At 43.1% G+C, this 22,729-nt stretch overlaps 1 protein-coding gene and 1 long non-coding RNA gene across 2 annotated transcripts; one reads left to right on the top strand and one right to left on the bottom strand.

Moving 5' to 3' along the window:
• Positions 1-8,060: 8,060 nt before the first annotated feature.
• On the top strand, positions 8,061-10,920 carry LOC139915568 (uncharacterized). Its single transcript, XR_011784816.2, has 3 exons — positions 8,061-8,463; positions 9,304-9,389; positions 9,591-10,920. It is a non-coding gene; the product is annotated as an uncharacterized LOC139915568 (long non-coding RNA).
• A 285-nt stretch (positions 10,921-11,205) lies between these two features.
• Positions 11,206-14,376, bottom strand: LOC139915567 (G2/M phase-specific E3 ubiquitin-protein ligase-like). The gene is made up of 3 exons (XM_071904221.2): positions 14,074-14,376; positions 13,488-13,597; positions 11,206-11,629 (listed from the first exon to the last, which is right to left on the bottom strand). The coding sequence occupies exons 1-3, from the start codon at positions 14,303-14,305 to the stop codon at positions 11,438-11,440; spliced, it is 534 nt and encodes a 177-aa protein (XP_071760322.1). The 5' UTR covers positions 14,306-14,376; the 3' UTR covers positions 11,206-11,437.
• Between the last annotated feature and the right edge of the window lie 8,353 nt (positions 14,377-22,729).

The raw sequence follows: 22,729 nt of genomic DNA, 5'->3' as shown, positions 1-22,729 counted from the left end.
TATTAGTGTTAGCTCACTCCCTTATCAGTATCTTCCCATGGATTTTTTATTCCACTGTATAAATGGCCTTGCTCTATCTTTTGTCTGTTCAGCCTACTCAGACAGACTAATAGCCTACTATCTCTGTATATTGTACACCATATGCAATAATAAAACTTGAATGCTGAACAACACCTAACTACAGTGAGGACAGATTTTTTTCCTCAACAATTTGGTGCCCTGACCATTATCCAAATTTAAAGAGATAAGGGAAACATTTGAAAACCCAATAAAAGTCTGTTTTGAGTCTTTAAGAAGGTTGATGCAGTGTTTAAATAGTGTTCGGGGAACACTCAGAGAATGATAAACTAGGAAAAAAAGGATTGACTTAAAGAAAGAAAATGGGTTGTAGTGACAGCTAGAAGGGCGGTGCCGAGGTCCAGTTTGAACATAGGAAAGTATCGAGAAAATTAAGAAATGGGTTCATATGACAAAAGAGGGTGGCCTCCTCAAATTCCCTCCAAACCAGTTTTGATTTGACTAAAGTGAGTAATGTAAGAGAATATGTTCGAAAAATGGAAGACATTCATTCACTGGGAATGCAAGAAATTATAATCTCATATGACCTCATTCAAAGATACCTGTGAGAAAAAGTAAATTCTCCAGAAACAAAAAGCTGAATTGGAACAACAGGCAAATAACAGTCAGAAGTCCAGATCCGGCAAAAACAATCTAAACCTATTAAAGCCGTATATCCATCTCTACAAGCCAAGTCCTCCACCTGATGATTCAGGTTCAGCTGGAGATAGTGTAGATAGTGGTCACAAATAATTAATTCACATACCATGGTCTAAATTTGAATTACACTGCATCCAAAAACATTGTACTGATGTACACAAAGACCCCCGGGGTAGGTGCAGGAACCAGGAATAGGAAACTGTGTGTTCTGTGTATAATCCTAATCTGCAAGATTTAGATCAATTGATTAACCTGATCCTGCCTTCGGACATCAGAGGTCAAATTAAAGATGACTGGCCTTTGACAATTATGGTAATAATAATCCTGATGATTGGTAGCTGAGGTGGTTCTGCAGAGAAACCCAACCCAAGGTGAACTGGTCAGTCATTCATGCCACAAAACAAAGCGTTAAAGAATCTCCAGAACAATACAACCACTTACAGCTATGACAGTAGTGGCATGGCTGCAGCAGAAATAGGAAACCTGCCTCCCACGTTCCTAATTACAAACCTTTTGTGGGTGGTTTACAGCCTAAACTCAAAGAATCGTCTGGCAAAACCAGACTATGTCTCAAGTGTTGAATATAGCCTCTCACAATCAGTCTATGGAACAAGTCAGAGACCAGTTGCAAACCAAAATAATGGCTGCGTAAGTATCTTATTTCACAGGCGGAGCTGGGCAGTTCTCAGCACTTCCCAGCAGCCACCTCCCCACACGGCAATAGGGAAGTTGGGACACACAGGTACAGATCACAATCACATCCAAGCGCCATTGATTAAGATAGCAGACAAAAATGTAGAACCTACGTTAAAAGTAGATATAAATGGAGTGTGTATGTTCCTTTCCTGGTTGATCCTGGTGCTTGCGCTTTCTGGAAGCCTGGAATAGAGGCCCAGATGAAGGGGTCACGCTCCCTACACACCCCGCTTATGACACATACACTTATACAGCATGGCCTTCAAGAAACATCTCTATGGCCCCACTACAGACTGTACTGATCTGTTCTTGAACTTATCCAGAAGTTCTCTCGCTCACTCTATGACCCTAGGTCTCCCTGTGTCCTGCCCCTTTCATTGCCCCATACTTAGCTGACTCATACTGTACCCATGGGGCAGTAGCACTGAACACATCATTGGTTTCTAGACTAGACTAGATGATTCTTGGTGTTGAATGTTTCCCTGTTTATTAACCTAACCAACTCTGATGGCCCTGTTTGTAGCAATAATGGTTTCAGCGGAGTTTACTATCCTCCATTTTCTTTCTCTTCCCATCCCATGTGATCAGTGATCTTGGTAATATTGTTGTTTCTGTTGTTGGTTTGAAACCCCAGGTCACAAAGGATGTCCTGTATCAGTGAGCGTATATTTGTATATATATATTTGCAGGCTGACTGAAACATGAGGAAGAGCACATAGGGCAGAAAGCTGTTTGACAAGAATCTTGATGAGTTTCCAGTAATGGTTTGGCTTTGGCAAAAGGCCAATGAAGCGCAATGTCATTTTACTAGTGAACTCACAATGTGATGCTATTTCCCCCAGTTATTATCCAGTTATTTTATACCAGCTGCTATAATAGTTCACACACCAGGAGCAATGTCAATAGTTTAAGCAGTATCAGTCTCCTGGCAGTCTAGGATGCCTGTGCATCAACAATGGAAAGCAAAACTATTTGTTTAATATTTTTAATTTTAACATTTTTGTGAGTGCAAGGCAAGGTAAAATAGGTATAGCCAATTGAAAGGTGCCAATCAGAAGGATGAATATTATAGGGACATCAGGAATTATTGGCTTCTTATGTAAAGATGAACTAAAAAGCCTCTAAAGGATGCACAAGGAAAGACTGAAAAGCAGTTTGAATATTTCATTTATTTTATTATTAGGGATGGGAGAATATATCGAAATTCAATATATCGCAATATCCAAAATGTGACAATACATATCACGATATTTTATTCTGCAAATGAGACGCTTGCCCATCACAATTTCAGAAGCTCTTCATCCAAATTATATTATTGTCACTTTGTAATGACATTTTTAAATTGTTGTTTACATTCTTGCCAGCCAATGACATTGCTAGAAAGATTTGTGGCTCCGAAATAAACAGAATTCTGTCAGACTTTGGTGTCATTGAACTTTTATTAATTTATTTTTATTTTCATTACTTTTATTTGTATTTATTATTATTATTATTACATAATGAATTTAGTGAATCAAAACAGGATATGCCATTTTCATCATATGTTACTTTGAGACAAAAGGTTGTGTCTGTGTCAAAAGTTGTCATTAATTTTTAATAGTGTTGAAACGTGACACAAAACGTGTACGGTATAATGCCAAACCACAATCACGGATTAACTGTATATGATACAGCACTTGTAAGAGTTTGCCTTCTTGGTTATTGAACCATATGTGTGACGTCTTCCTTCAAGAAAATGGTAATTTCTCTGATGAAAAACCACAGTCCAACAGGAATCCAAAAGTCCATGACCATGATTTACAAAGAACTGATCCATACACTGGTTTGCTGATTGAACTGATTGTAGGTAATTCTTTCAGAGCTGGAGTAAACATAGTGTAATGCTGCATAGTGCAAGGTCATGCCAGCTTTTTTCAATGGTATGATGATGTTGGCAGGGTAATACAGAAACAACTGAAAACCTGTTTGACAAGGATCACTAATGGAGTTCAGTGACAGCTTGTCAAGAGCGTCTTATATTTTGTAAACTCCTCATGTGGTCAGCTCTGTGATTTACCTTGTTTTTCAGGTTATATGAAAGTGGCTGCCACCACCAGTTTCATGTGCCTCCAGAGGTGACAGAGGATCAACCCACAAAGCAAGCGCAGTGTCACAGACGCAGTGTTGGTCTCCGGTGTAAAGCAACATGGACAGAAAAATACTTTGTTTGATATTTTTGGTTGGATATTTTCATGTATCTGCTGGCCAAGGTAACTATTCATTACAAGTTTCATTACAAGTGATATTATTTATGGCTTTGACGATGCGTCATAATTAATCCTTTTGAGTTTTTATGTTTTGTCCTGGCATTGTCTTTACATTACTTTGCAACATACCATGTTCTGAGTGGACTCCAGGAAGATGAGTTGCAAAGCAGTTAAAGCCCTAAAAATAATAATAATGTGTTTGATTCCTCTTTTTTTTTCTTCCATTTTGTCATTTTAGAAAATATTGCTACTGTTTGCTGCTTATGAAAAATAACTGCTACTGTTTGCTGCTTATGAAAAATAACTTAAAAAGCTTTAAAAAATATTATTTTTTAAGCTGTAAAGTAATCATCAGTAATTTCCACAGTGAGTTTAGTCATTACAGTATAATTTGAAGCGTGCATAATTGCACAGAATCTTTAAAAATTTAACCACACTAATTTGTGTTTATCTTGCCTGATCTTGATTGATTACACACATTTTACCTGCATATCTGACAATTAGCCTATACCACCTAGCATTTCAAAGCATAAAATCAGCATTAAAATAGGCCCATTCACTGGAATGTTTAGTTGAGCTCTCTGAGGGCACTTTCAGATTCCTGTTTGATTTGACCCTTGGAATGCTTTGTATACTTCATACACTCTAAAGGGCATCAGGTGCCTTTACCTCATCTTTGAATTGATGTTTGCCTAATCAGAGAGATGATGAGGACACAGGTTATTGAATGTGCATTACAGCAGGATTGGTTTGGTAGCGTTGTTAGAGAAATGATAATTGTAACAAAGCAAAGCATCAATGTGTTTACATGTAATAAATGTAAAAAATTACAAAACGTTAATCCCAGAGAGGACAGGAACATATCATAGGATAGCCTACTGTACAATATGTAAGATAAATGTCCCAGAAACGTGTCCACCACTGTGAATATGTAAAAGAATTGTTGAGTTTTTCCATTTGGTTGCTTATCTGAACTTAACTACCACAGGCTCAAGTACAACTGCAGCTCAAACTACAACTGGAGCCCAATCTACCACAGGTCTAACTAGTGCTACAACTGGAGCCCAGACTACAATTGCAGCCCAAACGACCACAGGTACTACAACTGGAACACAAACTACAACTACAGCCCTTACTGGAGGCTCCACTACAACTGGAGGCTCCACTACTACTGCAGCTCCAACTACCATAATTGCAGGCTCAACTACGACTGCAGCCACAACTACTACAACTGCTGCCCTAACTGGGGGTTCAACTACAACTGGAAGCTCAGCTACAACTGGAGGGTCCACTACAACTGGAGCCTCCACTACAACTGGAAGCTCAACTACAACTGGAGGCTCAACTACTACTGCAGCCACAACTACTACAACTGCTGGCCTAACTGGGGGCTCAACTACAACTGGAAGCTCAGCTACAACTGGAGGGTCCACTACAACTGGAGGCTCAACTACTACTGCAGCTCCAACTACCATAATTGCAGGCTCAACTACGACTGCAGCCACAACTACTACAACTGCTGCCCTAACTGGGGGTTCAACTACAACTGGAAGCTCAGCTACAACTGGAGGGTCCACTACAACTGGAGCCTCCACTACAACTGGAGGCTCAACTACTACTGCAGCCACAACTACTACAACTGCTGGCCTAACTGGAGGCCCAACTACAACAGGAGGCTCAACAACAACTGGAGGCTCAACTACAACTGGAGGCTTGACTACTACTGCAGCCCCAACTACTACAACTGCTGGCCTAACTGGGGGCTCAACTACAACTGGAAGCTCAACTACAACTGGAGGCTCAACTACTACTGCAGCCCCAACTACTACAACTGCTGGCCTAACTGGAGGCCCAACTACAACAGGAGGCTCAACAACAACTGGAGGCTCAACTACAACTGCAGGCCCAACTCCCACAACTGCAGCTCCAACCACCACAACTACAGCACCGACTACTACAACTTCTGCCCAAACCACTTCAACTTCTGCCCTAACTGGAGGCTCAACTACTACTGCAGCCCCAACTACCACAACTGCTGCTCCAGCTACTACAACTGCAGCCCCAACTACCACAACTGCTGCTCCAGCTACTACAACTACAGTCCCAACTACTACAACTGCTGCCCTAACTGGAGGCTCAACTACAACTGGAGGCTCAACTACTACTCCAGCCTCAACTACCACAACTGCAGCCCCAACTGCAGCCTCAACTACCACAACTGCAGCCTCAACTACTACAACTGCAGCCCCGACTACTATAACTGCACCTCTGACTACCACAACTGCTGCCCCATCTACCACAACTGCAGCCCCAACCACTACAACTGCTGCCACGACTACCACAACTGCACCTCCGACTATCACAACTACACCTTTGACTACCACAACTGCAACCCCAACTACCACAACTGCTGCCACGACTACCACAACTGCAGCCCCAACCACTACAACTGCAGCCCCGACTACCACAACTGCACCTCCGACTATCACAACTACACTTTTGACTACCACAACTGCAGCCCCAACTACCACAACTGCTGCCCCGACTACCACAACTGCACCTCCGAGTACAACTGCAGCCCCAACTACTACAACTACACCTCTGACTACCACAACTGCTGCCCCAACTACCACAACTGCACCTTCAACGACCACAACTGCAGCCCCACCCACTACAACTGCAGCCCCGACTACCACAACTGCAGCCCCGACTACCACAACTGCAGCCCCAACTACCACAACTGCTGCACCAACTACTACAACTGCAGCCCCGACTACTACAACTGCTGCCCCGTCCATCACAACTGCAGCCCCAACTACCACAGCTGCAGCTCCAACGACTACAACTGCAGCCCCAACTACCACAACTGCAGCTCCAACGACTACAACTGCAGCCCCAACTACTACAACTGCAGCCCCGACTACTACGACTGCTGCACCATCCACCACAACTGCAGCCACAACTACCACAACTGCAGCCCCAACCACTACAACTGCAGCCCCGACTACCACAACTGCACCTCCGACTACAACTGTAGCCCCAACGACTACAACTGCAGCCCTGACTACCACAACTGCAGCCCCAACTACCACAACTGCACCTCCAATGACTACAACTGCAGCCCCAACTACCACAACTGCACCTCCAATGACTACAACTGCAGCCCCAACTACTACAACTGCTGCCCCGACTACCACAACTGCACCTCCAATGCCTACAACTGTAGCCCCAACTACTACAACTGCTGCCCCGACTACCACAACTGCACCTCCAACGACTACAACTGCAGCCCCAACTACCACAACTGCTGCACCAACTACTACAACTGCAGCCCCGACTACTACAACTGCTGCCCCGACTACCACAACTGCACCTCCAACGACTACAACTGCTGCCCCAACCACTACAACTGCTGCCCCAACCACTACAACTGCTGCCCCGACTACTACAACTACTGCCCTGACTACCACAACTACACCTCTGACTACCACAACTGCACCTCCAACGACCACAACTGCATCTCCAACTACAACTGCTGCCACGACTACCACAACTGCACCTCCAACGACTACAACTACACCTCCGACTACCACAACTGCTGCCCCAACCACTACAACTGCTGCCCCGACTACTACAACTGCTGCCCTGACTACCACAACTACACCTCTGACTACCACAACTGCACCTCCAACGACCACAACTGCACCTCCAACTACAACTGCTGCCACGACTACCACAACTGCACCTCCAACGACTACAACTACACCTCCGACTACCACAACTGCTGCCCCAACTACCACAACTGCACCTTCAACGACCACAACTGCATCTCCAACGACTACAACTGCAACCACAACTACCACAACTACTACAACTGCTGCCCCGACTACTACAACTGCAGCCCCGACTACCACAACTGCAGCCCCAACTACTACTATCACAACTGCAGCTCCAACTACTACTACCACAACTGCAGCCCCAACTACTACTATCACAACTGCAGCCCCGACTACCACAACTGTTGCCCCAACTACTGCTACCACAACTGCAGCCCCAACTACTACTACCACAACTGTTGCCCCAACTACTGCTACCACAACTGCAGCCCCAACTACTACTACCACAACTGCAGCCCCAACTACTACTACCACAACTGTTGCCCCAACTACTGCTACCACAACTGCAGCCCCAACTACTACTACCACAACTGCAGCCCCAACTACTACTACCACAACTGCAGCCCCAACTACTACTACCACAACTGTTGCCCCAACTACTGCTACCACAACTGCAGCCCCAACTACTACTACCACAACTGCAGCCCCAACTACTACTACCACCACTGCGGCCCCAACTACTACTACCACAACTGCAGCCCCAACTACTACTACCACAACTGCGGCCCCAACTACTACTATCACAACTGCAGCCCCAACTACTACTACCACAACTGCAGCCCCAACTACTACTACCACAACTGCAGCCCCGACTACCACAACTGTTGCCCCAACTACTGCTACCATAACTGCAGCCCCAACTACTACTACCACAACTGCAGCCCCAACTACTACTACCACAACTGTTGCCCCAACTACTACTACCACAACTGCAGCCCCAACTACTACTACCACAACTGCAGCCTCGACTACCACAACTGCAGCCCCAACAACTACAACTGCACTTTCAACTACTACAACTGCGGCCCCGACTACTACAGGTCTTCCTGTTTTTACAACAATCCACACCACAACCAGGACAACTGGCCAGACCCCAACTCCTACCACTCTGACAACTCCAACCCAAGGTACGTGACTCCTCAGTACTTTTGATTATCTTTTGGATTTTAGTTGGGCTATCATTGATATACTTGGACAACTTAACAAGCCTTGCAAATGGGAGAAAGTAAGCCAACAAAGTTCAACATAGGCCGGTCATGGGGTGTTTGTAGAGTGGTTACTAGGGACATGCCACCATGTTGGACAATACTAAAAGGAAAGATAGTAATGTTATCATGTCTTTCTCCCTGATCTTTTGTCCTCTTATGATAAGCATCCTACCATCACACAAAAATTTGGAATTTTATTTAGTCAAGGTTAATTTCATGCAGATATGTTGTGTATGTACAGTATATGTGGCTTGTTCACAGATATGTTGACTGATATCCAAATTGCTGCTGTAAATAATGTCTACTTGTTAACGAAGTTCCAAGTTACTTGCTAAAACAGTAAAAAAAAGTTCCACAGCCAGGAGTCCAAGAAGAGGACGAAAAATATTTTTTCGTTTTCGGAAGCAGTAATGAGCAATTTGAATACAAACATTATCAGTATATCTGCAAGTCTGGCATGAGAGATGACTGATAAACTCTGTGGGTTCCGAGAATGTGGGTTTGACGATTACTGTAAACAGAGCCATTCTTTTCATACGCCTTGTTTAGTGCTTGTTTCCTTGTTTTACCTTGAAACTTGCTAATGAAACTCTACATTTACTCAGCTAAAGGAGCAGAGTGAAGCATTTATAAACAGTCTTGTTTAAGAACACACTATGGATCATGTGGCAAATTACCAGGATATAAGTGTGATTAAGTCATTTTTTTTCTGTTTGGCTTGTTAGTTATTTCCCTGTTTGTAATGTTTTAACCCTACAGGCCCATCAGTTCTGGCACATCTACAGATCAAGATGATTTCGTATAGTGAGGTCAGCAATGGAACCATCACTGAACTTATTGAACAGGTAAGTGAGAGAGACTGGTGTGCGGGAAAGAGATTGGTTTGTGAATGATCTTTATCTTCCATTTTCAAAGATAACTCAGCAACGCAAACACGCAGTCAGCAGTGTGCAATTTAAACACATCTGCCCCTATATGTCTTTACATTGGAAGGCCTAATTGAGCTCATGACTGATGCTTTCCCTCTGTGTTGTCTCCCTTTCCAGTTTTTCAGAGACCAGCTTAATGGAACAGTCCACACGGTGACAGTGAGAAGCATTCAAAGAGTTAACCCCTAGGTTTCACATGAACAGAAACATGTACAGTAGTCAAAGTTAAAGGATCAGGACTGCAAGCCAAGGTTAGTCCTTTATGCTGGGGACATTGTTTTAACAGTTTAAACATGGAGGCCGATAAAGACTCAGAAGCTAAAGCTGACATGGTCCACTCTTTTGCCTCATGGTCTTTTGTCATATTAAATCCATAATACTGTAAATGGATCAAAAACATTAACATTAACTCCCTGTGACAATAAGTAAATCAACCTCAGTTGTCAAATCAATTCTACTATACAATGGAAAATTCCAGCCAATCTGATCGATTAAAGTGGTGTTCAAGCAATGCTGTTTATTCCTATGCTTTATAACAACAGGATTAGCTGCTATGCTGGCAAGTCTGGCAACCAGGAAGCTCTTTGTGCCTTTGTGCAAAGCGCCTCAGATGAGGCGCCAAGGTTGCCAAGGTTATCATTGCATGTGCATGTGTATGACTGTCACACCTTGAATCAGAGTTGCACATCCACCTATACAAAATGTGAATCTAGTTTCTCTCACAATATCAAGATTGGATATATTCAGCTTATATACTAGTATATATCTAATTTATTGTCCTCGTGTACACTAGACTTTTTAAAATGGACATTTAGTGTGTCAATTTGTTTGCAGTGTCTTTCAGTTGAGGTCGGGGCCATTTCAGAACTGTCAAGGCCAACCTCCCACCTGTAAATAGTTCAATCTGAATGTACATGAAGGATTTTCACATGTTCCGAAGGACAGTAGCAGTCTGCATGGGATGCCCCTTATATCTAATATCTAAACAGGCTAGACAGTGAAGTGTAGGAAGTACAAGCCTGCAGGAACGTAAAACAGGCTTACAAGAGATCATGATAGATAGGGGCTATGAGGAGGAGCAATGAATTCTGTAGAAACAATGTAGGATTTTTCACATTTTGATTTAGGTACAGCACTTTCACTATGAAGTAGTTCGTAGTTTCCTCTATATTTGACTATAGTGTTGACCGGATGAACATTTTTGTATCTTACCAGAATGTATTTACCCTTCTCCAAATGTTTCTAATGTGATTTTTTTTTTTTCTTTTCTTTTTTTTTTTAAATGTTTCCATTTTGGAAGATGCACTGAACAACTGGGCATGTCTGTTTTTACTGCTCACTCTTTGTGAACATATTTTTGTTTGTTCTTTTAACATAGATAAACATCAAATGATAAGTTTTAGAATAAATAATTTTAAAAAATGCTTTATTCACTATGATTTCAAGGCATATGCAATGACAGGTAAAATATTAAAATGTGATTTTCTGCCTTAAAATTGTTTTGTGAAAATACAAGAAATGATGAAGATACAAAGTGAACTTGTTACTGTTAAGTAATGCAAAACATTTCTTCAATAAATTAATGTACAGTGATCAGCAAGTGAAAAAAGGCTTTTTGAAAGTGTGTGTGTGTGTGTGTGTAGATCTGAACTACAGCAGCCTATACTAACTCACCACACCTGCTGCTGCTGCTGCTGTCATACTCCCATGACCCAGAAACATTTCTGTGCACAGCCGCTTGTATGAATATTAAGCTTCAATGAACACAAACATTGATCCAGGGTCTCTAATCAGGTCACATGACTGTATGACGTACACTCTTGACTTCAGAAACAAACCACTCACAGACCAGCGCTCGCACTTCAACAGTAAGCTAGTTGGACCTAATTGTGGTGTCGTCGTCTTCTCGGTCACATTGTTAATATCCTGCAGGAACCACAGTCCCCTTTTATTTCACTTTCATTTCATGTCACCACTTCCGAGCAGCCGTCCTCTCCGTCTCCCTCGGTCTGGATGCGTCCGAAGCCCAGGGCCTCGTGCACGGCTCTGCTCAGCAGTGCACACAGGCCTTCAGTGCTGCCCGCCCCCCTCGGCAGGAACAGCTCCAGAGCGCACGTGGAGGCGTGGGGCAGACGTGTACTTGATGCGCTCCCGTCCTGGAAAAGTGGATTCAAGGCGTTATTGCCTCCAGCATGGGAAGCGTTGCCATAATTTACTATTTTGTTCTCACTTATGTGTTTAGGTAATGCTACTTTATATTATGCCATTCTTCCGGGTAAAGTTTCCCACCTCAAGTGTGAGTGAGAGTTATGCTGCTCTTGGGGCAGGAATAGTGTACTGTAGGCATTTATCATGGAACGCTCATATAAGTCTATTGTATACAGGTTATAAAATGCTGCTCTTGGGCCAGGAATAGACCATTTTCACAGCAGCCATGTTGATGTGGCATAGCAGGGTAAACACAGGTGTATCTAATCACATTAACGATGGTTCCATTCCATTTAGGTGTTCCAGTGCCAGGGCCTTTGTATTGTGCACACTGACTCATTGGAATGGCACTGGAACACCTAAATGGAATGGAACCATCATAATGTTATTAGTTACACCTGCTATGACACATCAAAATGGCTGCTGTGAAAAGGGTCCATAGTGTACTGTAGGTGTATGACATGTTAGCCTAGTGTCAGTCTATTGTATACAGAGGTGTAACTTGCAGCTGATATTAAAAACTGAATGAGAGAGATAATGCTGATAACAAGCTAGATAATGTAGATATAAGAAGAACTACGTATTGTACATATACAGTATATACTGTACATTTTACATGTACATATGCACTCACACATACACTGCAATTTGTGCAAACATGAGCAAATGACTATCCTACAGATTGCTTTTGATTGTACTCAGCCATATTTTAAAGCTGTATAGAGCAACAAATGGCATGATACATTGCAGTGTCACATGCATGTCGTTTTTTTTATATTCACAAAACAAGACAACCTGGATGCTTACTCTACTAACGAGTGCCAAGTAAACGCCTGCCATGGTGAGGTTGGATTTTCATTGGCAGAGGAGGTGGGGAATTCACACAGCGATATTCATCTTAAGGAAGCCACTGGTATTTTGACACCTAGCTCTTCCGTCGCCGTGTTGGGGACGTTGAGGTTGATGCTTCACCTCGACACGCATGACCTGAAGACACGCTCTATTTGGAAACCATGTACTGAGCTGAGGGTAAAGCCTCTGCTGTCAGCCAGGTTATACTATAGAGAAGCAATCAAAGGTCTCACTAAGTGAAGTTACTACTAAAGGAAGTGTGGCAACAGTGAGACAGTATCATTATTTATTAGCGTGTAACAACTGCTGGATAATGTAATAAAATTTAATCAAACCTGTTTTATGGTAAATTCCATTACATCATTTACCAGCCATCATTAACGTCATAAAAGTACAGCATATGTTTAACTGATGATGTATTAATAATACTGACTAATAATGTAACATTTTCTAAAAATGAGAAGAATTGAATGGTTTAAGGTATTACATAATTAGTCAATGTTATTGTTACATCATCATTTAAAAATATGTTACATCCCATAACCAAACCACATATTGAGTGTAGTTTAATTATATTTATTCCCTTCAATTGGACTCCATTTATTACATTATCCAGCAATGTATTACATTAACAGGTTTTTATCACATTTTGCTCCATTTTCATTACATTTTGACAAGTTATTTCATTATCCGGCAGTTATTACAGTATGACTTGCCACTTAGCTCCACCGGGGGGAGCCAGAGGCCGCATCTGACTGAACTGAGCAGCACCACAAGTGCCAAAAACTTCAGGAAGCCACATTCCCCCTGCTTGCCCTTTAAAGCTTACAGCAGTGTCTCTCCTACTGGTGAAAAGATTGAGACGGCTCCCCCTATACAGCCACATCACCTTAAACTATTTCATTAGCATTGGCTTCAAGTGAGATTTCCGTGTCACATGAATTGATTACCGACCTGGCAGTAGAAACGCAGAGAGATGGATCTGGGGAAGCCGAGAGGAGGAAGGTGATCGGCTCCGGTGATGAAGGCGAGGAGGTCTTCAAAGGAAAAATCTGTCTGGCTGTCTGATTGAACAAGGAGAAAGACGTTATTATTGGCGTAAAATTTCTCACAGTAGGGGAGAGCAGGGCATGTTGTCACACTTTTATTATTCATTATTTACTTTTAGGTATACAAATTGCTTGACTGAATGTTTGAGTTGAGTGTTTTGACTTTTGTATTTAACATAGGTAACCTCTTATTAAGAAAGTACACATTTTTGTGATTGGACTTTTGCCTCTAAAATATTTAGTTTCAGAAATAAAGCCACTGAGACAACTTACCCCGCTCTCCCCTACCACTACTGTGAATAGCACTGGTGATAGGGACTAAAACATTTGCTGCATTTCCATATCACTTAAGTGCTTTTTTTCTTTTCATTCCTCCTGTCCTCCTATTCATCCATTTAAATTTAAAATCTTGAATCTTTCCTCTCCCTCCGGTGCATGTCGAGAGTTACAAGACTCTCTCTCTCTTCCTCCATCCCTCCATCTCTTCTTACCATGGACCAAGATGAGGACTCGTTCCCAGTGTGCAGCTGTCGTCTCTTCGGCCAGCCTGAGCCGGCTGTCTGGACCGCTGTAGCAGACAGTGAAGAGCTGCGCGAACTCTTCCAGGGTGAGAGGCCGCCGCCCGGCGCTGGTCATCACCGGCACAAACGCCTCCCAGTGGGACCGCACCGTATCCCACAATCCTCCGCAGCTGTCCAGCCCCTGGGTGAACTGGGCGATCATACTGGCCACCCTGAAGGAGAGCAGAGGGGCCGAGTGACTCTCTGATTGACTGACTAGTGCGTTGTATAGTATTTTTGTATGGTACTTTACTGCATGGCTGACTATATGGATCTTTTTAAAAACACATATTACTTATCACATACCCAACACATTGTCTTGTCATCATTATTTTTGTATCTGTTATTGTTTGTTTTTGTCTTTGACCTCTTTGTTTGTATTGTTATGCTATGTATTATGGTTATGTTTTATTTTTTTTCAGTAAATACAATCAATTAATACTAAATTTTACAATTAAAAAACAAACACAAAAGGCAACTCCAGCCTGACAGCTTTGATTTCCACTGTAAGTGACAGAGAGCAATGTGAATGCATGTGTTGTTATCTGTGTGTGTGTGTGTGTGTGTGTGTGTGTGTGTGTGTGTGCTACCTGTGGTAGATGTAGTGTTTGACCAGGCGGGTGTAGATGGCTGACAGGTCAGCAGAGCGGGCAGAGTAGACACCAGGGATCCCACAGCTCGCCACCCAGTCACACAGACTGGGAGACAGCAGCTTGGCATTGGTGCAACTTTGCAGCTATGAGGAGAGGGGAAGAGTGTTATTTTTGTTTGTGTGTGTGTGTGTGTGTGTGTGTGTGTGTGTGTGTGTGTGTGTGTGTGTGTGTGTGTGTGTACATGCACTGGTCTGGTCAGATACATACAGCTAAATTGGGTGTGTGATAGAGAGTGCATGTTGTGTGTGTGAGAGAGTGAGAATGAGTCTGTATACAAGAGAGTGAAACTGTGCGCAAATTCTAAATATACATTTGTTGATCAAATTAATTATGACAGTGTGTGTGTGTGTGTGTGTGTATGTGTGTGTGTGTGTGTGTGTGTCACCTGTTGAAGTCGGATCTGAGCCTCAACATCAACCACATCTCTCCAGCTGAAGTCTTCCAGAGAGGGATTCTGGCCGCACATCAACTGTGAGAATACAATACAGCATGATGAGAAAGAATATAATGCCAATGGAGAAATAAAGTTAATCACAGCCACTGAACAATGCAGCAAGGAAACAAGCAAGGAAAAGCTGCCATGTTTCTTTAAATCTATTGGATCTCCCAGCAGATTCATATCCGATTCTCTTCATATGTAACACACTGCTATATTCAGTCAACCAAGTCTCAAACAGAAACTCTACCTGGTAGAGTGCAGGGTGCAGACACCGAGGGCCGGGCCCGCCCTGAGCCAGTGACCAGCCAATCAGAACACCTGCTTCGTAGTACTTCCTGTCCTCCAGAGCTGTGAGGTCATAGGTCAAGAGCAGGCGCCCCTCAGGACCCTCGAAGACAGAACTTTGCTGCAGCTCCAGCAGAGCCAGCCTGGGGAGGAGGAATGGAAAAACAACATCTTAGCTCAGTGATTCATAGATTATGGGTTGGGAGACCAAGAGTATTAGTATGCTTTAATGAGTCTGTGTAATATGACGAACCATGAATGAGGAATTCCACAGCAAAACAGTATATATCCATTATGGAAAAAAATGTATCTAAAGTTAATCTCTAAATATATAATATCCAGTCTGGAAAAGTGTCAACCAAGTACTATAAGTACCTACTATCCTTTAAAAAATGCTCAAATTTGAGGCTGAAAACATTTTAAATACCACCTGGTGTATTTGAAGAACTCCCTGCAAGAGAAGGGGCTTGGTGCTTCATTTATTGATGTAATCTAGAGGGATGCTTATTTTTATTTCATTTTCCAGCATCTCTCTGAGCCTTACCAAGAACAGGCTGTTTCTGTCGCTGTGTCTTTAAGGCTCATTAATATTAACGACCCCTCTGTTCTGATTGGCTAACCGCTTCAAGTTCAAGTCCAAACGGCTCGTTTAGAGGCTCGCTTTTCTAATATGGATTGTGTGGATTTAGTTGGCGACCGTGCGTTTTGATACTTTCACCATGTTTAGATAGCACATCCAACTCCTTTATAATCACAGAGGCGAGGGAAATCCTGTTTTCCACGATATGGGACTTTTAAGATGCACAATTGAAATCACCTAAGAAAACGGGTTGCGTGCGCTTCAGCTCTGAGACAAGGGAAATAACGGTAACCTGAAGAACTCTCTGAGAGGTCCCTCGTGGCCGTTGGCCTCCTCTCCAGCGAAGGAGAAGATGGGTGTCGTCCTGAAGCAGAAGCCCGGCCTCCTCAGCGCCTTCAGAGCGCTGTGCAGCGGATCCCTCCTCCTCACCTGGACGTGGGCCTCCACCTCGCGGTCCATGTTCTCTTGTCTGAACAGACGCAGAACGGTGTCTAAGTCTAAGGTGAACTACAGGGGCAGAAGAGGTGTAGACGGGGCAGAGGGGAGAGGGACAGGGACAGAGAGACGTGTTGACTTGAAAATGCATTTTCAGAAGTTGCTATAGTAGCACTTCTTCTCTTCAGAATAAGGGAATGAACTGACCTCCTCTGTGGTCCTGCGGACACGAGGCTGGCTTTGTCTTCCCAGCCGGTTCTCCTCCTCGGAGCAGCTCTCTGTGCTGGCCTCCAGACAAAACTCCTTCCTGAGACGAGACGGTCCACATTTACACCAACTCAAGACATATAAACGTTGTCAGAAATGTTACTTGGTGGGATGGGACGGCCTTTCAAACAGCATTTAAACCACATAATACTAGAGCTCTCCATCAAAGCTGCTGTTAAATGGAATGTGATTTTTGGCATGAGCAGAACCTACTGCGCACAAACTCACCTTAATGACAGTTTGCCATATAACCCTGCATTGAAAAACTGTTTAAATAATGAAAGATAAGACTACTTGTTGCTTACTTGTTCACCACTGGTGTCTTGCTTGCTGACCAATCAGATTCTGTCTGGTAAGAGAAGATTTAGGGTGTCAACGTTATAAGTTTCACAGACATTTTATCTTAACATTATTAACAAAAAAGGCTAAATAAAGCCTACAATTGGGCATAGAGCAGACTACAAAACTGTGACAAACACTGGATCATGATCTATCCAGACATGATCCACTGTAGAAGAAACAAGGAAAAAAAACACATACAATGTACCAGTATGACCAAAAAGGTAATATTCAACATTGGAGAGATGGAAAGGGAGTCTGCCAAAAAATTTTCACCTCAAATTCAACTCGAAACCAGTGTTTTCTTTTGGGGTTTTTTGGTCAATTTGTATAGTTGTAGAGATTCTTGAAGAGTGGAACTTGTAGATGAAAAAAAGTTTATCCCAATGAAACTCTAAACACTGACAGTTATCATCCCTGTGTTTTACATTGAAGATTTACCTACTCCAAATACATAAAACTCAATTTGTCAGCGAAAACAAAAATATATCCCATAATCCCACATTATGTTTGAAAGCCTAGCTGCTGCTGTTCACCTGGGGGTAATCCTGGTGGCTGAGGATATACAGCGGTCCGTGTCCGGCGATCCTGAGCACCTGATCTCCAGTCCAGCCCTCAGCAGGGGGGTCCGGGATGAACAGCACCCTGGAGCCCTGCACGCACTGCACAACACACACACCATCAGAAACACACACACACACCAAGACATGTACACAAAATGCAAATAGAGACACTTGAGTATTTTTAGAATCGCGTCCTCTCATTTCCTAAAAGTGGTACAAGACGTACAGAAGTACAAGAACACACACACACACCTGTAGATACGTGAAGGAGAACCTTTGTCCCGGCTGTCTTAAGAACCGCCCCCGGAAGTGCACCGCCAGTCTGCTCTCCATCTGATTGGCTGACCAGCCATAGTCGATGGTGATGCGAGCAGTCATTCCCATGGCGACCAGTGCTGCTCGATCTTTGCCTCGTGGAACAATATGTCTGTAGTGAGAGAGAGAGAGCAATATTTAGTTTATTTCTATATGTTCATTGGCCAATCGGAATTTGATACATCAGCTGTTCATGATTATGTCATCAACACGTTTCTAAACCACCATAGACCACTGTCATGACTGGAGGCCCATTGTGCTTACAATCAGATCAGTAAAATCTCAACTTTCCTTGTTTATGAAAGACAAAGGTGACAGAGAAAGTGAGTTATGTTGTTGACATCACTTTAGAAAATAAAACAAAATTTTTTTTTAAAGGGAAACCAAACACAGACTACTTTTCAGGTTGGACTGACATCTACTGGTTAAAGAATTGGCCAACACTACTGACAAACCATGACAAAACCAGGTAACCTACATCACACATATAACCAAGATCAGCCAATAGCAGATTGCGCCTGCAATAGCACGCTTTTAACCAGTAGATGTCAGTCAAACCTGAAAAGTAGTCTGTGTGTGGTTTGCCTTTAAAGAGTAACGTAACCCCAAACCCAAGGCTGAATCCAATGTCCGGACTTTGGCAGACTTGCAGACTTTACGGCGCGCTCCCGTGAAGTCCAGGAGGGTTTAGGGCTGTCCACTGTCAAAATTTATCAAGTCTGTAAGGGCTCTCATGCGGACTTTTGGAGCGGTCCATGCAGACTTCCAGCGAGTCCGCTACCTTGCAGACTTCTCTGGCAATATTTCCCATCGGTCATTGCACGACAGATGTATACATCAGCTGACACAAACAAAGGCAGATGTCAAACATGACGGAAAAACAGCCAAAGAGGGTTTTCCTGTGTACGTTATTAACATCTACTTATATGATAAAGCATATATTCAGCCAGCATTGACTGTAATCAGCCTGTAACGGCTAATGGACTTCTCTGCTCTGCACCCTTCAGTGATCGATTGTTTAACCTTGATTTCGCGTCGGTGGTATCCGCGGCAACGAGCGAGGGGAGAAGTCCCGTCCCATTCACCCCTTGTATGCAGTCCCGCACCCCTGAGTCCTTGCGAACTCACGTAGTTACGCTGAGCACTTCAGTCAACGTCAGCATACATAAAACCATAGTCCGCGAGGGCTCAGTCCGCGAGTCTGCAGTCCGGACATTTGGATTGGGCCCATATCTGTGAAAAGTAGGGTACTGAACTAGCCATCTGCTATTGGCTGGTCTTTGTGCCAGGTGATGTCACCTTCTGTAGAGCAAAACAGGTGGTGACATCACCTGGCACACAGACCAGCCAATAGCAGATGGTCAGATCAGTACCCTACTTTTCACCATTAGGTGTTAGGCTTCACCACAGATTTGGTTTTGGGGTTTAGTTACTCTTTAAAGTGAGACGAACTGAGACTACTGAAGACATCTCCAAGAGTGAGTAGCGTTTCAAGATTTTGTTTAGACTTGAATAACATGGTAGACATAGCCCAGCTGAAAACACACATAGGCATTGCATGGCTAGATTCAAGGGGATAGGCTAGTCTCACTGAGGTGCAGATATTATAATATCAATCCAACACAGCCCACTGAACCAAGCAGTGCTCATTAGAGAGACAAATTCTCCCCATCTCCCTCCAAAACACACACACATAGCACACCTACCTATCTAGCTGTGCCAGATAGTGTCCTCTGGGTAGACAGACGATGTCTTTAACCACCAGTCCTGTCCTCTGTGGAGCCAGTCTCCTCCACTTGAGACGCCCAGCTCTGTTTGGGGAATCCGCTTGAGACGGCTGCAGCACACAATACAATACCAGACAGATTGGATTAGAGTGGATTAACTTGACAGATCAGTAAAATCGGTTGATAGACAGATCAGTAGATGCGTGCAAGGCTAATCGGCAAATTCCAAGACTTACCGGGGTCATTATGGAGGGATGGTCTGACTTTATCTCCACTAGCTCACTCTCGGATACCCTGAAGGGAGGAAACACCTGAAGGGAGGGAAAGAAAGAAAGAAAAAGGAAAGAAAAGGAGGTGGAAAAACCACGGAAGTTAACCCACCAGGCACCAGAATAACATTTTTAATTTAGGCTCTTATATTTTTACAGAGCATATTTATCAATTTCGGTTTTATTTTGGCACATTGGGTCCTCCATATACACCTACCTCCATTTCGATCTCGATTTCCTCCATCCAGCCTGGGACAGGGGGGTAGTCCTCGTCCTCTGCCCTGGTGCAGGGCACTGTGCTGGGCTTGGCTTGCTGCCCGGGGTGGGTCTGGACCTGCGGCTCTGGCTCCTCCTCAGTATCAGGGACCAGAGGGTGTTCCAGGTGCCTCTGGGTACACGGGGCACAGGGGGTTCAGTTCACGGGCAAAGTGATATTTGGACTTTTGCTGCATTAGGTAGGGCTTTTACTAAAACACAAATACACAGAATGGCAACTAAAGGTACTGACTTCAAAACACTCTCTCTCTCTCTCTCTCTCTCTCTCCCTCACACACACACACACACACACACCTGGTAAAAGCCGTGTTCTTCCTCTGTCTCCTGTGTTGATATCACAATGCAGGGTTCCTCTGAAGTGAACAGTTCCATTTCAATGTTTTCTGTGATGACCAGCACCGCCGGCCTCCTCTCCCCCAACTTCATCCTCTCCAGTATGATAAAAACCTTTTATTCTTGTTTTTTTTTTAGCTTGTCGTTTTTAGCTTTATTGTTCTGCCCTTTATCGCAACAATCTACTTTTCTTTTACCATGGTCTCCTTCTGTCTTTCATCTCTCTCTCTGTTCCTTGTCCTTGTTTTTGCCTTGCCTTTCCTCTGTTGCTGTCAATACACTCTTTCTTCTTTTATGTTGTCTTCTTTCTTTCCCTCTTGCCCTTGTCTGTCTCCTTGTTGCTTTTCCTTGTTTTTCCTCCTTAGTATTCCTTCTGATTTCCTCTCTAGTTTATTGAAACAGTACCTCCCATATTCCTTATTACCTCAAGCTGAGATCTTTCAGGTTCTAAAGCTCTGATTGGTTAAGAGACGTGTTCTAAAGCTCTGATTGGTTCAGAGGCATGTTCTAAAGCTCTGATTGGTTCAGAGGTGTGTTCTAAAGCTCTGACTGGTTCAGAGGCGTGTTCTAAAGCTCTGATTGGTTCAGAGGTGTGTTCTAAAGCTCTGACTGGTTCAGAGACGTGTTCTAAAGCTCTGATTGGTTCAGAGGCGCGTTCTAAAGCTCTGACTGGTTCAGAAGTGTGTTCTAAAGCTCTGATTGGCTCAGAAGTGCATTCTAAAGCTCTCATTGGTTCAGCTGTGTGTTTTCAGGCTCTCATTGGTTGAGAGGTGATAAAACAGGACCAGACTTACATCCTCACATGCTTCTGATTCATTGCTGATGAGACAGAACAGAAAGCTTTTTAAGCTAAACCAACCACTGTGTTTCAGAGTGTTTTTCAGTAGTTTGCTTTCAGAAAAACATGAATCCAATTTCTCCATAGAAAATTCCTGGGTTCAGAAGTGTCTTTTCATCAGGTGGGTAGTGTATCTGGGGGCAGGTAGAGGCTGTAGAAGGCCAATCCACAAGACTGAAAAGACAGACAATAGACAACTAACGCCACTAATCAACCCTTCCCCTCCCTCAGCCATGTGATGATTGAGTCATTTTTAATTAATTGACCACTTAACCCTAAACAAAAACATCAGTCCCCAAAAGAATCCCATAATTATAAAATATTCTAAATTTCACCTGTTCTGACATAATTCAACATTATTCCAGAGTAAAATGAGTATCTTCATGGTAGACCTAAGAAGCTGTTGCTTACTTTTTAATAAATGTTACATTTCCTAAAATCTAGGCATATTTTCTCTGCATTGCCAGCGATCACCAACACAGCACTAAAAACTGGACAATGTACAAGTACTGAAGCTAGCTGACATAGTATGGAAATATTCATTTTATGATTTTTTTTTCAAGGCCCTTGACGGTCCCAGGCCCTTCAACATGCATGGCCCATGTTCCTTTAAGTCTCATTGGGCCTCCAAAAGCCCTCAAAAGAATCTAAGCAAGATCGACTTTTGTGTCACTGTAAGCAGATAGGGTTCCAAAAAGTTATACAAAGTTCAAGCATTTCTTGAACTTTGTAAACTTCTTGGTAAACTTCACAATTGACTAATTACTCAAGTTTGCAGACTTAAGCAGTAGCCCACATACCAGATACTAGACAAAGCCATCTATTAGGCCGATTATCTAATCAAGCTGTGTGCTGGATAGAGTCAGCAGAATGAAAAGAGTTTCAATAGGCTGACAAAATAAGACATAGATTACCGAGTAATGATCTACCAAAAGCAGACATTGAAAACACACTATATTGATTATTTCTTTTGATATGACTTCACACTCTAAGCCAAAGAGGGAAACGTGTGCTTCAAAGCAAATGCTTCAGAGAATAAATTAAGAACCATTAGGTAGCGATAAAAACTGGGAGGACACAGGCGGAAAGAAACATTATTACTCAATCCCATTTTCCATCCCTGCAAAACATTGAGCGGTTACCGTATACGATTACCCACATTTAACTCTATCAAACAGTTATACAGGTATAATGAAAAGGCTGTGTAATTATATAAGTGAATGGATGCTGCTACTGAGAGGTCTGAAAGCTGAGTTGTACTCCTTCAT

Source organism: Centroberyx gerrardi, chromosome 9 (assembly GCF_048128805.1).
Source record: "Centroberyx gerrardi isolate f3 chromosome 9, fCenGer3.hap1.cur.20231027, whole genome shotgun sequence".
Lineage (NCBI taxonomy): Eukaryota > Metazoa > Chordata > Actinopteri > Beryciformes > Berycidae > Centroberyx > Centroberyx gerrardi.
The sequence above is the reverse complement of the archived record's forward strand: the minus strand, read 5'-3'. Positions and strand labels throughout refer to the sequence as shown.